At 37.7% G+C, this 14,693-nt stretch overlaps 1 protein-coding gene across 1 annotated transcript; it reads left to right on the top strand.

Annotated features, from left to right (window-relative positions):
* The first annotated feature begins 439 nt into the window (after window positions 1-439).
* sesn4 (sestrin 4) lies at window positions 440-14,507 on the top strand. Its single transcript, XM_052614703.1, has 8 exons — window positions 440-638; window positions 7,920-8,117; window positions 8,205-8,639; window positions 9,339-9,453; window positions 9,662-9,786; window positions 10,439-10,605; window positions 10,802-10,946; window positions 12,287-14,507. The coding sequence occupies exons 1-8, from the start codon at window positions 573-575 to the stop codon at window positions 12,374-12,376; spliced, it is 1,341 nt and encodes a 446-aa protein (XP_052470663.1). The 5' UTR covers window positions 440-572; the 3' UTR covers window positions 12,377-14,507.
* The last annotated feature ends 186 nt before the right edge of the window (window positions 14,508-14,693 follow it).

The raw sequence follows: 14,693 nt of genomic DNA on the forward strand, positions 1-14,693 counted from the left end.
TTGCCAGTTCCATCCAGAAGTTTGGAACAGTTTTACATTCAAAGAACAAATGAGTCAACAGCTCTCTCACACTTATACAAAAGGAACATAAACCATCAACATCAGAACATCATCTATAATTTAACAGGACAAATTGTGTGCAATTTTTTTTATTAACTTCTTTAGTTTTATTATTAATCCAATATTTAAAGAGTGTAAACCAAAAATAAAAAATAAGTGCGCTATCGCAAACAGTTGTCAGGTAGCATTGCGTCATTAAAGTGGGCGGGCTTAAAGGGCTTTAACAGAAGTACTCTTCCACCACATGCCCACGCTCATTGGCTCGGCTGTCGGACTATCACAGCCGTCACAAAAATTGATTGGCCTTCGCTCAACTCTGAGACCCACCTCCCTAACGCTCTGATTGGACGGCATCACTGTGGAAGCGTCAGTCAATAGTTTTCTCGCTTAGTGACACTGCGGCTGTTTGTCCGGACATGTAGAGCTCACAGCGGCTTGGCCTTTGTTAGCGAGTCGGTGAGAAGAACCAAGGAAGCCAGAGCAGCCGCATTCATGCACATACAGGGAGGAAAATGATCATCTGCACGAAAAAAATGGATTATCGCTTTGGAACCCAGTGCCAGTTCATTCAAAATCAGGTAACATACATATAACGTTATATATATATATATATAGTTATATGACTGAAGTGAAGATAATAAATGTAACTTAACGTTAAACCATAGCTGTATCTAGACTCTTGCTGGGAAGTTTTAAAGTTGACTGTTCATCTAACGTTAACTTAGTTAGCTAAAGCAGCGACTCTTTAATATCGTTCATTCATTCATGTTTAAAACGCACTCAAACGTACAACTTACTTGTATCATTTTTTATAATACATATTCAACATATACATATACAGTCCCTCAATGAAAGAAAATACTCGCAGTAAATAATAACCGTTATTTTCAAACACGAATGTCTTGATTCACAACGCCGATTCATTGAGTTAATTATTTAATGTTCCTGAAATCAACTTAATTTTTGACAAGATAAAAGTGTTTTCACCTTATAAAGCTGCTAGTTAGTGTTAATTTTATTTATACTTAACAACGTTTGAGCTGCAATAGTGATCCTATGACATATCATTTTATTTTGTTTTGTATTTTATGGAATGAAAAGCTTCGCAAAATCTATTGCATTTATGACAAAGAGTAATATAAGCTTATTTGGCGTGCATATGCTTAGTTCATACTTCTATTGTGTTCTGATAACCTTTTGTTTTATATTGCAACTGTTATGTTGACTAGTCATAAAGCTGTGGATTTGAAAACACTGTTGTTGAATATGTAAAGCAAAGCTTCACGAGGATTTAAGACTGCAGTCTGGGACAATCTCGAAAGCTTTTGGTGTAGAGTAAACCTTGGTTTTGGTTTTACCAGAGATCTAAACCTACATGACCTCAAGCTTTTTCTACCGATGCTGCTTCTGGCATGTTGAAGTTTTGTAGGTTTGAGACACTTCGTCACGTCTGAGCCTTTTGTTGAGTTGTTTTTAAGATGAATCCTTTTTTTACACACGAAGACAACTGATCTAGTGTTTTCGGGTTGTATCGACGAAGGAACATTCATTTCTTGAATATTCAACTCGTTCTTTTTTTCCTTCATTGTGTATTTATTACTCCTCTTTAAGTATAATCTGCTTGCGTATAAGCTTCTATGAAAATGAAAATCTGTAATTTGTCTGTAGCGCTGTCGTAGTGTAATTTTTCGCAGAACACAAAGCCCTTTGTCGTTACAACCGTAAGCCGTTACACGACAATCTGCAGGGAAGATGCATTTATTAAAATTTCTTCATGCTTTACCCTTGTGTGTGTTTTCTCTTTCTCCCGTTTTGTATGATGTGATGCTGATGTACTGCCAATCAAAGTTGTTTTTCTCCCCTTTCGCCTGCAGTACCCCCCGCAGCCTGCGGGGGCCGCTGTTGTGACGGCGCTGCTCCGCATCCAGGAGAACAATAGAGGAATGTGTCATTTAAACATTTCTCAGAAATATGCTTTCATTTGCCAGCCCATAAAAAATCCCCTAGGCTTTTTCTTGGAATGTTAACATTATAAAATCGTTTTGTTTTTTCCCTCAACTAACCACTGGTCCATTTGTAAGTGAGAAGTATTATAATAGCATTGTATGTGTTCCAAAGCTCCCTGATGTGTTTCACTTAGAGAGCATTTTTTTAATGCCCTGACTCCCGACTATGCTGCTTTTGTAACCTCGTCATAACAGTAAGGTAAAATTAGTTTAAAATATGTAATGCATTGGCAACCTATTATGTAGCTTATCGCGTGCACGCACACACACATATGTTTGAGGCATAACTGACTATGATTGACTTCTGGAATTGAAGACCACAAAGATAACAAAATATCTGACATAACTGATTTCACTAGCAAACCAAGTCTTGGGCTTTCCAAATGCAAATGTGATTCATCAATAATCTGCCTTCACTTCACTGTTCGTCATATGCAAGCTGCTGAATGTATGTCATACTGTCTGTTTATGTAAATGTCAGTCTTCCTGGTCGTCTGACTGCATCCATATGTGGATTGCCGTGTTCATCCGTTTCTGTGTGTGTGTGTGTGTGTGTTTGCTGCCGGCCTTGTTTCAGTCCAACCCCCAGTGAGGTGCAGCTGGCTGTTTTGTTCTTCCTAGCTTCCAGGTTGGCAGGCCTAAATAGAGTTTCCTTTGTAGAGAGGGAGAGCGATGGGGTTTGTGCAACAGCAGTTGGGAATTTGGGACATTTGCGCAAGTCAAGGACTGAGCCCTTCAGGCCTTCTGAGAATGCAGATTGAATATCGCATCTTGCTCTTATTCTGGACTCAGGCCCTGAACTGAAGCCCCCTGTCATTTAGAGCCTCATGTTTAGAGTGTCCTCAAATGACAAAAGACGAGCGCTAGGCTTATGTTTATCTGTTTTATTTAAGTGGTGATATGTCCCACAATTAAAGGGATGGTTCATCCACACAAAAAAAAAATTCTGGCATCAGTTTCAAGTCTGTATGACCTAGTTTCTACTGCAAAACACAGAAGACAATATATTAAAGAATGTTGCAGGTAAACAAAACAAAAAAAGTTTTGGTGGTCAGTAAATTTCATTGTATAGACACAAAAATAAAACAGGGTGCAGTAATGATGATAAAATGAAATTTTTGGGTGACCTATCCCTTCAACGCCTCTATCACACTTTAAGGTTTTATATTTGTGTGTGTGTTTGTGTTTGACCAGCTTGAATAAACACATGAACTCATTCAAATCTCAACGCAAGAGTACATGTAAATATATTCAAATCTAAACACTGTTTTGTTTGTTCATGGAGAGATCTTGCGCTTTATTGTATCTTTAATATCTCACACAGATGTGGCTTTCTGTAGCACTTAAACTTGTATTAAATCAAACAAATAACTGATTTATTATGTAAAGGCCATGTATGCTTTCATTGTTCATGGAAACAGGAATTATGATTGCCGAAAGTGGCACCTTTACCCAATAAACAAAATTTCAGCTGAATTTGAGGGACTCGCCAAGAGGAAATGAGACTGACTTCCTGTTTCGTTTTGACTTTTGGTAAAGACACGTCGTGGCATGTTACTGGTGCTGATGAGGCCTCCTGTATTGACAAAAAAAAAAAATCTCCTCCTTTCAAATCAACCTAACACTGTTGACCATGAGCTGTGTGCTGTTGTTATTTATTAACTTTATAAACCCTAATTGACAAGTCGAACCAACATCATCTATTAATTGCATCTTGCTAGCTTATATATACAAAAACCTTGGTTAACAGCATCTGCTTCAGGGTTTCATTGAGGCACATCTGTGTGGGTGTGTGAGCGTCTCATATGACTTGCATTAGTCTCTAATTTCCCTCTGAAGTTTCATTAGTAGTTAATTGCAAGTTGTTCTGTCTCATTCCAGGGATACAGATTCCCTCTTGCGATTTTCCGCAGCTGCTCATACAGGCTTTGAAATTAACACTCTGTATTGAACCACAATAGCATGATGAATATATCTGTATTTGGAGTCGCCTGTTTTTCTGGGTCACCACTGAGGAGTTTTGGGCTCTGAGACATGTGATCTGTTTACCAGGGAAAGTGCACCAGTATCCCATTGGAGACTAGTGTTTGAACTGTTGCTTGAGGCTGACCTCAACATCTTAGTCTTGTTGAAATGACTTGTCCCGATGTGGCTTGTGCTTTATTGCCATTTTGGTTCTTGGCTGACCGTATTTTCACTTCTGTATTCAGCGCAAAATGCTTAGGGTATCTAAACAATAGGTGTTTCCCAGTTCACGTGCTCGTGCACTATTATATGCCATTTTAAAATAAATAGAGCGAGTGCGCTAAACAAAAATACTTTAAAACAATTTTCACTCCGAAATTGCTAGTAGCTAAATTTGACGATTACAGAAATGACAAGTAATGCACTTTTGAAGTTTAACATGACATTTTAAAGTAGAAATACTGAAACATTTTCTTGTAAAATGTATAATAATTATTGTTTTATCTGAAAATAAAAAATTCAAAGTAGTATGTTAACGGGGAAGGAAGGCGAAATGTTGGTGAAGCGACACACAGAACATGCAGAGCTTTTAGTGACACTGACCTGATCGTCTAGATATTGGCTAAATATTAATTTGCTCACGTTTATTATCAATATTGTGGATTGTTTCCCAGTATAGTGGGAAACAATCCTAGTATGTGATATTAGATCAGTTATAGTGTTTGTCTGTGAGAGGGTGTCTTCCGTACCTCCTTCCAGTAAACCGCTGCTCCGGGGGGCTGGCTGGAGTTAGTCATGACGATGAGGGGGTCGGTTACACTTTCTGGGGTGGGGGGAGAGAAGAGGATGAGCTCTGATTGAAGCAAACATGAAAGTGGTCACGTATTGACTGAATTCCTTGTTACATAGTTACGAGGGACAACTGAGTGCTGTGGCCAAAACAGCTTTGGGCCATCATAACTCTTCCTGACAGCACTGAAGATTCACACTGACAGCACGGCACATACTGCACCAAAAATCACTATACATTTTGTGTCTCCAGATACCACTTAAAATCACATTAAAGAATAGATATTATTTAGCCAGCTGAAAGTCTGTTGACTTTCTTCATTCGTTATTGTTGGGGAAAATATGTGGGTAACAAATTGCACCCAGGCCTATGGATTGCCTGACAGAAAGGAAAGGGTTATAAATAGTTCTGGAGGACAGCTGAGATAGCACGTGCATAGATAAGAAAGAAAAGGGACACCAGAAAATAACAGATCACAGTGTTTTGTTTTTGATTTCTTATCTAGCACTTCATAAACATCTCTCCAGACAGGTTCCTCAAGTAAATATTCATGAAAAGAAATGATCTTAAAAACTAGACTAAGCCCTCGGTCAATATTTACTTCTTAACCCAGTCTAACATGCATTTCCAATGAAATGTAGTTCTGCATTGCGGTGCAGACAGTGGTTTGTAACTGTTCTGGAAAATGTGTCAGCCTAACCTATATTTACTGAGGTATTTGAATACCTGAAACTTAACATTTGATATTTACAATGTTTTATTTTTTTATTTTTTTTTATGACACTGCATCTGGTTAATGACTAATTTTAAAAGAGGCAACTTAATGAAAAAGGAACAAAGACGGTCTTCTATCAAGGAAAAAGATCTGGGTCAACGTGGAGCTGAAAGCTGCGATATGTTTCTGCCCGAGATACAGGTGTCTTGTCATTCAACAGACTTGAGGCTTGCGAAATATGTGCAAGCAAAACATGCCATACAAAGCATCACAGACTAACGTTACAGTAACCTAGAAAGTCTGGCATTTAGATACTCCAGATCAAGTGCCTATCACGGTCTATTTTTACATAACTTCCATAGGTTTGTTGTGTGCCGAATGACACACTACACTACACACTATGTACTCTGCTGACTAGTATATTAACATTTATAAGGTTATTTTTTCATCCAACACTATAATAGCCCGTCCCCATGTACTTCATAATGAAAAGATGCAGCAGTGTATGAAATGTTCAACATTCCACACTTCATTCTTTTTGGTTAAGTACCTCATCAAGGTATTTGAAGTGCACTTTTTCCTTTTTGGAATTTCCAGTGTTAATGGTATGTGATAAATGTCAATATCAAATCAGGGCTCTAGACCGCAACAATTGTTTTGAGAATGTGCGTGTTAAAATTTGACATGGTCACATTTGTGCGAGTGCATGGTCTAGGCTGCTCCAAAGCGCCTGCTCTGCTCCATACAGCGCACGCTGCAGAGTCACAGCACAGTCCGATTTCACAGATCACGTGAAGAGAGGCGCTTTCATTGCGAGCACTTTGGGTGTATAGCCTGGTTTATAATAAACAGGAAGTGTTTGTCCGACCTCAACAAGTTTACAAGGGGATGCAGAAGTTTTGCGAGCGAACCATAGAACCACCTTTAAAATTGCCTTCAAGTTCCGTTGAACTTCGATAATGTGACATATTTCTGTGTGTAATTCCCATGTTATCCTAAGCCACTTAGCCTTTGTTACATCATCAGAAAAATGAAGTAGTTTCAAAGTCGAGACTGTAACAGTTTGGTGCACAATAATAAAAAAAAAATGGCAAAAAATGATTAAAAATGTTCTCTTCCTCTAGTCCAGTGAAACCCATTTTCACCAGTCTGCTTCAGTCTCCAGTCTCCTGCTTTTTCCTCTGCTCTCTCTCTCTCTGTGAGGCACTGGGGACAGGAGGGGAGTGCGCAGGATTTCCATAATCCCACAGTCAGACACAAAGCAGGCCAAAGGCGCAAGCACAAGGCCTTCACAGTCAGCATTTAAAAACATGAAGACATGTATCAGCAGATCTCCTTAACACCAGTCAAACAGGGATATCAAGGACACTGTATTTGTGATTTTCACTTTGACTTCCCTTCCACAAATTGTCTAAAACAGACTCCCTTTGCTAAATATGGACAATTAAATCACAATTCACGTGCAAAAGTCGTGCCTGTGATTTATACATGGGTATGGTGTCAGTAGACGTTTTTATAATCTGGATGTATTTTAAGCATCTTGGAGTGGAAAATTGGGAGATTGAGGTGCACAGATGTCTGTCTAGTTGTCTGTATACTAAAGAAGGCTGAAATGGCAGTGGGTCGCTGTTAGTGTACAATGTCTATTACTGTCCATACCCACAGGACCCGCTGTGTTTGTTTGCTACTATGATGAATGCTGCAATACTAGTAAATGTTATTTTAAGGTGGTTAAAATAACTGGTTACATTGACTATGAAATCTGTTTTTATTTTTCTGGACTCCGTTTTAATGGCAAAATGAGTTTATTAATAAAAAAATAAAAAATAAAACTTTTTTTTTCAGGGCTCTATTTTGTCTTATTTTCCTTTTCATGATAAACAAATGAAGGCATAAAACATTAAAACAAATTTTCTTGTAAGCCAGTAAAAATTAAACCTTTTTTGTGCTGCACAACAGGTGAACTGTTAAAACATGGAAGAAAAATTGTGATTTATTGCTTAAAATTGTTATCATTTTTCATTAGTAGTAGTATTATTATAAGATGTACATTATACTGTAAAAAAGTAATATATTTCTGACACAATTTCTTCAAGTTTGACCAGGCTTTTATTTTGACAGATTGTCAAAAGTATTCACCAACAATAGCTCATATCACAATCTGATTTCAGTGAGCCTACCTACTTTAGATTTATTCATCCACAATTTTGCTAATTTATTTATGACTAGATTCTTTATGCGTTTTCCACATCGCGGAATCTTAGGGCTCTACAAAAAAAAAAAGAAAGAAACGCACTGAACAGGTGTTTTCCGTTCACTAAATCCACTTTTTATCTCCCTTTTATTTATCAGATTCTTATAGCTGTTTTGTTCTTTTTGGCAGGTGATGGTGAACTCCGAGAAAGAGCGTGCTTCTCTCTTGTGTATGAAGGCTCTGGCCAACAGGGGGCGTCTGGACACAGTGTCTCAGCAGATGGCCTCTCACCCACAGTATCTGGAAAGTTTCCTTCGCACACAGCACTACATCCTCTATATGGATGGCCCATTGCCCCAGCCCTACCGCCACTACATTGCCATCATGGTAAGAACAGAACGAACATGCTCTACAGTCAATCTCAGGCTCAAATAATATCTCAGTTTAATTGATGAAAATGTATTTGTGTTTCAGGCTGCAGCGCGGCATCACTGTAGGTACCTGGTGTCTCTGCACTCGGCTCAGTTTCTGCGTGTTGGTGGAGACCCGTTATGGCTTCAGGGGTTGGAGGCCGCACCCCCGCGTCTACAGCACCTTGATCACATCAACAAGGTCCTGGCCCATCAGCCTTGGCTCACGGCTCGCTCTCACATACAGGCCCTGCTCAAGACAGGAGAGCAGTGCTGGTCTCTGGCAGAGCTGGTTCAGGCCGTGGTTCTGCTGGCCCACTGTCACTCCCTCTGCAGTTTCGTTTTCGGTTCTGGTTCTGACTCGGACTCGGACTCCACTCCCACTCCCAGAGTGCATCACGGCACTCCTCCTGGCTACTGTCTCTGTGACGCTGCCAATGGCAACACCGCTTTTTCGCCACCCCCTGCTGGACCCACAGAGAAGGCACCACGACGAAGGGTACAGATGATCATTCACAACAGTTTCAGTTGCTTAAAAGAGGTTTTGATTCTAAATAAAGGTTGTGTGGAGAACTAATCTCATACATGGTACAGCAAAGAGTTGAAAATCACAGTATGAAAATGTCAGTAGTCATTACTCATACCAGGAAGATTTCAAATCAATTTGTTATTTAGCATTACTTTTAAATGTGATATTACTGTCTTAACTTTTTTAATAAAATAGCATTTAATATAAAATAGTAGTTTTTAAGAATTTCTCAATTACAAAAACATTGCCTAAAATTTTAGGTAAAAGAAACAATCAGTAATAACAGAGAAAAGAAACAAAACAATTCAAGTATTAATTCAAGTGCCCTTGGTGAGCATAAGAGGCTTCTTTCATAAAAAAATATGGTAGTGTAAAATAAACTACTTCAGTTATATCACAAAAACTACAAATAAACAAATTCTACAAAAATTAATACATAAAAAAACGTCTTCCTGCTCTTCTGTAATTTTCATAATATACTGACTATATATATATATATATATATATATATATATATATATATATATATATATATATATATATATATATAAATAATGTATATGTGTGTACCATATCAGCTTGGTACTTAATTAACAATTTCTGTTAAGTCAGTTTTATAATACAGGCATGACCTGCATGGTTTGTTCTTAATATTTTGCTCTTTTTTAGTCCTTAGACTCCAGCTGTGAAGTTGCTTGCCTTCTAGAACAAATAAAAAAATCACAGGAGGAGATCAAGGAAAGAAAAGGAGACCGACTCCATTCACAGACACTCCTACATGCAGGTAAGATGTTGTTCATCAGTTTAAAGTCAGTGTGTCATGTAACCATGTTTCCCAATGCTGCTGTAAACAGGATGTGTAATTTTGGATTGGGTTGAGTGTTTAGAGAGTTTATTTTTACACAAGGGCTTTTTCTTGTGTATATATCACTCCCTCATGGACCCTCTTTCGTAACTTGCCTCTCTCTTTCTCAAATGCAACTCCATATCAGATGTGGAGAAGGAGGACGAGGCAGTGTTCTCCGCAGACCCCTCCCGCTTCCTCTCAGACCCAGAATTCGGCTACCAGGAATTTGCCAGACGGGAGGAGGACCATTTCCAAGTATTCCGGGTGCAGGTGGGGACAGAGACTTTGCATTGGGTGTCACCTAGCAAAAGTAGCATAAAAGGGTAATATGGGTCAGAATTACAGCTCATGGCCTTCCTTTCTCAAGACTGTCAGCACTTAACATTACTCTTAAAACCTGGCTACATATTCTACATTTGATTGGATTGGGAGTTGTATGCCACTCCTATAGTGAAATGTATATGTGTGTGTGTGTGTTTAAAAATATATATTTTAAAATAGTTTGTTTTATAACAAGTTATATTTTGAATTTTGGGGTCATAAATAAATAAATACCTTTATTCAAGAAGAATGCATTATATTGATCAAAACTAAGAGCACATTTATAGTGCAACTAAAATATTTTAAATATATGCTGTTCTTTTCAATTAATAAAAAACTTAAAGACTTGATGATAATATTCATAATAATAAATGTTGACCCCAATGACCCCAAATTTTTGAATGGTAGTTTATATATGGAAAGAACTGCAAGTTCTTTTTGTTTTGTTATTTTCTCCCCAAAAAAACATTTGGAGAAACCTGTTTAAAAAGGTAATTTACACTAATGATGCAGAAATGATGCACTTTACCTTTAACAAACTTTAAGTATACTGCAGTACATTGATGTTATGAATGCTTGATTTATTTGTCTTTGTGTGCAGGACTATTCATGGGAGGATCACGGCTTCTCATTGGTGAACAGGCTCTACTCTGATATAGGGCACTTGTTAGACGAGCGATTCCGCAGTGTGGCCTCCCTCCCTTTCCCTCACAGCCCCGATCTCAAACGAGCCATCTGGAACTACATTCATTGTATCTATGGCATCAGGTACCTTGGTTCCCTGGTTTTTCGCAATTTTGGATTTTGGTGCCAGTTTGCATTCTGAATACAAAAGAAACACGAAATTAAATATAATGACAAGCTTTCAACTCCATAATCACTCCTTGTGACTCATCAACTACTTTTGAGAATGCTTAAAAAAGGCACAAAAACAAAGCACTTACATTGACACATTTGCCCTCAGATATGATGACTACGATTATGGGGAAGTCAACCGACTACTTGAGCGTGGACTGAAACTTTATATTAAAGCTGTGGCCTGCTATCCTGACTCCAGAAAGACCCCTCTATGCCCACTGTCCTGGGCTCCTGTCAAAGCTTCAGACAAGGTGATTTTCTATCCAAACTTGTGCTGTGTACACTTCAGTAACATCTACTTAAAGCCTAATGTGTCATATTTGATGCACAAATTCTTTCAATTATCTTCAACCAGTATTGGTTTTCTGTATTGTCTGTATTTTTTTTTTATCTTGGAACGCGGGGGGCCAATAGCCGATATAAAGCTGTGGGTGTGTGTATATACATATACAGTGTGTGTATGTATGTATGTATGTATATGTGTGTATGTATGTATGTATATGTGTGTATATATATATATATATATATATATATATATATATATATATATATATAAATTTATTTAAGAAATTTAAAATCATTTGACAATGGATTGAAAAATAAATGTGTCAAAAAAAATTATACTTTAGATGACAAAGTATTTTTCACAAATAATTAAATATTTAATAAAAAATATAATTAAAAAGGATGTAACCACTGTAATCAACGGGTCAGGTGAATGCATAAAGCGCAGGATCATTTGAAATCATGTTTAAAGTTTAAACCATTTAATTCACACGGACCGACCATCACACAGAGAACATGCGATCATGCTGGATAAAAATGCACACTTCACAAGATCTCACAGCTGGATTCCACGACAGTAAACAAGAGAAGAGAGTGTGAGCACTGTGTGCGCTCAGGGGCAGCATTTCTCAGCGCCGTCAAAATAAAAGTCTCTCCTCGGACACATTGGCCAAGCAGAAAAACTTATTGGCCAAAGCCCAATATTTGAAAAATGCCAAAATATCGGCCTTTTCCATTGACCACTAATCATGATCAACTTTACTGAAAAAGTTCAACACAATTTACTTCATGCATCCGTCTGACTGTCTTTTGGTATAGTTCTAAAAACATCTTCAGGTTGTCTTTTTGCTGTAAAATCTTATTGTTAGTAAAATTTCAACAGTTTTTACAGATTAATTTTTATTTATTTATTAACTATTCATTTGTTCGTCTCTGTCATCAATGTATTGCACTGCATGATGTGTTTTGCCCCCACAATAAAAACTACAGAGCTTTGATCATCATTTTAGCTATGATATATAATTGGGAGATCTGAGGTGTTTTTTCCTTGTAGAGTGGGAGCTCCATATTATCCTATCTTACTAATGAGCTATAGAAAGCCTGATGTATAAAATATGATACTCAACAACACATGCTTTTAACCTTTTTTTTTGTTTTATTAAACCATTCCATTTCATTTTTGTTATTTTGAGCTTGCCATGAAAGTGCTACTAACATGGTGTTAAAAAAATAATAAAATGTACCATTTACTTAAAATGGCTTAAAGTGTTTTAAAACAAATCTTTCTGTCGTTTTTGTCTTTTAGGTTCATGTAAATTTGTTAGTGATGGAGGCACGTCTGCAGGCCGAGCTGCTGTATGCGCTCAGAGCCATCACTCAATACATGATCGCATAAGAGCCTTCAGCGCCACAGAGGGACACGGTACAACGAAATACAAGCAGAGCTCTGTCTCTCCGTCTCTGTATTTATTGCCTTTGAGTTTACCGGTGTGACGTAAGGTACTGCTGTGAAACATTTCTTTGCCAAAGGTGAAACTTTAGAAGAAAAAGGTGCAAAGCAGTCTCTCTCACTGTCCTTTGCATGTTTCTCCTACTTCGTTTCGTTTCTTTTGTGTGCGTACTCTTCTTTTTCTACCTTTGATGGTTAATGTGCAATTATTTTTATTCTGTTGTTGTTGTTGTTGTTATTAATGTTGTCCCATTTGCTTTTTGCTGTTACTATTCAATTGACTGACAAAGTGAGAGAGAAATTGTCCAACTGGTCATGGCCAATATGAGTAACTGTTTACAGAAAATGAGTGAGTGGACAAAGGCGCTTTGCTGAACATGGCTTCCAGATATTTCGTTTGAATGTAGAATTGTGAAACCAGAGCAAAATTCAACAAAGAGTACGAGAAGTTTCAACGGCTGCAACTTTCTTTTTAAATGAGCACTTTTAATGTGGTGTCTATTTATAGAATATCTCAATAAGCTTTCAGCTGTGGCTTCTATCAGCACCAAGAAGGTCATCTAAGTACTGTTTTCACTCATTTAGATTGATTAGCATTGATGTTGTCTTCCAAAATCTCCCACTCGCTCTTCTCTCTGCATGGGTGTTGTAAGTGATTAAAATGGCTACATTTATAGGGTCCATAATTATCATCCGATTCATCTCAGCAGGCATCTAAACCGCTTTATAATGTGAAGATCTAAATTTGACGGGTTCAAAGCAGTGAAATGGAATTGCTTTTTCTAAACGACTTTTCTTTGTGGTCGTGTTTCTCAGTTTACTTAGGGTGGACAATCGGTTTTACCCGCTCTATAAAAATGGCCAAATTAACACGGTATGTATTTAACTCTATTACATCATATGCTAATTTGGAAAACTGTTCAAATACTATTTAAAAGTAGGTCTTTAATTTTGATAGGCGGCAGGTAATTTGCCCACTGAAGTGATTCTGAAAGGACCAGCATTTAGCGTTTAGGTTAGTGTTGTGCTGGAGTCTCCAGTGAAAACATCTGGATCAGCAACAATTAGGACTTGTTTTAAAATATTTTACCATGTAAAAATAAAAAGTCACCTTGTAATGTGAAAAAGTAACTCAGAATAAGCTTAAAATGTGATTTTAATGTTGACACGCTGGTGTAGATCATATGAAGGAGTTATAAGACGCATAAAGGTTCGCGGTCAGCCTTTTTTTTTTTTTTTGCACTGAACCTTTTGCACAAAACCCTACAAGTGTGGTTGCAGCTGGCAGCTGTTAATGTTACAAAAACGCTTGGAGAAATGATGGCCCCTCTGATGCCATGAATATATTCAGTGTCCAGTTTTGTTGACAAGGCCAAATACCTGTACTGTGTTAAACTCTTATCGGTCTGGTTACCTAATTACAGTTGGCAGAATGACTTGGGCAACACCTATAGTTGGTTTTGTATGTTTATTTTTGAACATTATTGCATTACTTCTGTTCCTGTTTTAGCATCTTGTCAATTTGAGGGAGGGGGATGTTGTTGGTGTCAGTTTTGCTCATGTCTGAACTGTTTAGATTAAGAAACCAAGGTATGTAAATCAGCAGAAATGTGTACAGGAGCCGCAGTGGTGCCTTTTGACTACTGATGAGTCATTGCTCATCAGTATGGCTAAACTGGACTAAAGTCTCCGAGCTAAGCCTCGTGCTACTGCATTAATTCAAGCTGAGAATGGAAGATGTTCATCATCCGGTTATGCACATCGGGAGGCATTCATCAGGAGCAGAATAGAACTGTAGCACGGCTATTCTTCCTTAAGCGGGACTGTCTTAAATGCTTGTTCTTGAACGGTGGTCTGCCACATCCCTGAAACGTGGACACTTCCATCTCAGACTGTGCCTCAGCGCTGGAGACTGAACGAGCATGGCTATTGCCGAAATGTTTATTTACCACGTAAATGTAGGAACTATAAAAATTTAAACTAAACAAAAGAAAAAAACGAAAAAACTTGAAAAATGAGCAAAAAAAAAGTTTTGAAATGTGAAAGCGTATTTTTTCTATAAAGACATGCAATACCATCAATGTGTCTTGTTTTCTTTATTTAGTCACTAAGTCTGACAAAGAAATGTTTTTATAGTTTGGATTTGGAAAATTAACTTTATGGTTGCAAATAATTCACTCATTTCTTAACTCGAATGGTTTATATTGTCAGAGTGCCAGACTGAGCACTAAGTTGGCATGGCAATCATTTGGGAATCCATTTT

The sequence above is a fragment of the Carassius gibelio genome, chromosome A14 (genome assembly GCF_023724105.1).
Source record: "Carassius gibelio isolate Cgi1373 ecotype wild population from Czech Republic chromosome A14, carGib1.2-hapl.c, whole genome shotgun sequence".
NCBI lineage: Eukaryota > Metazoa > Chordata > Actinopteri > Cypriniformes > Cyprinidae > Carassius > Carassius gibelio.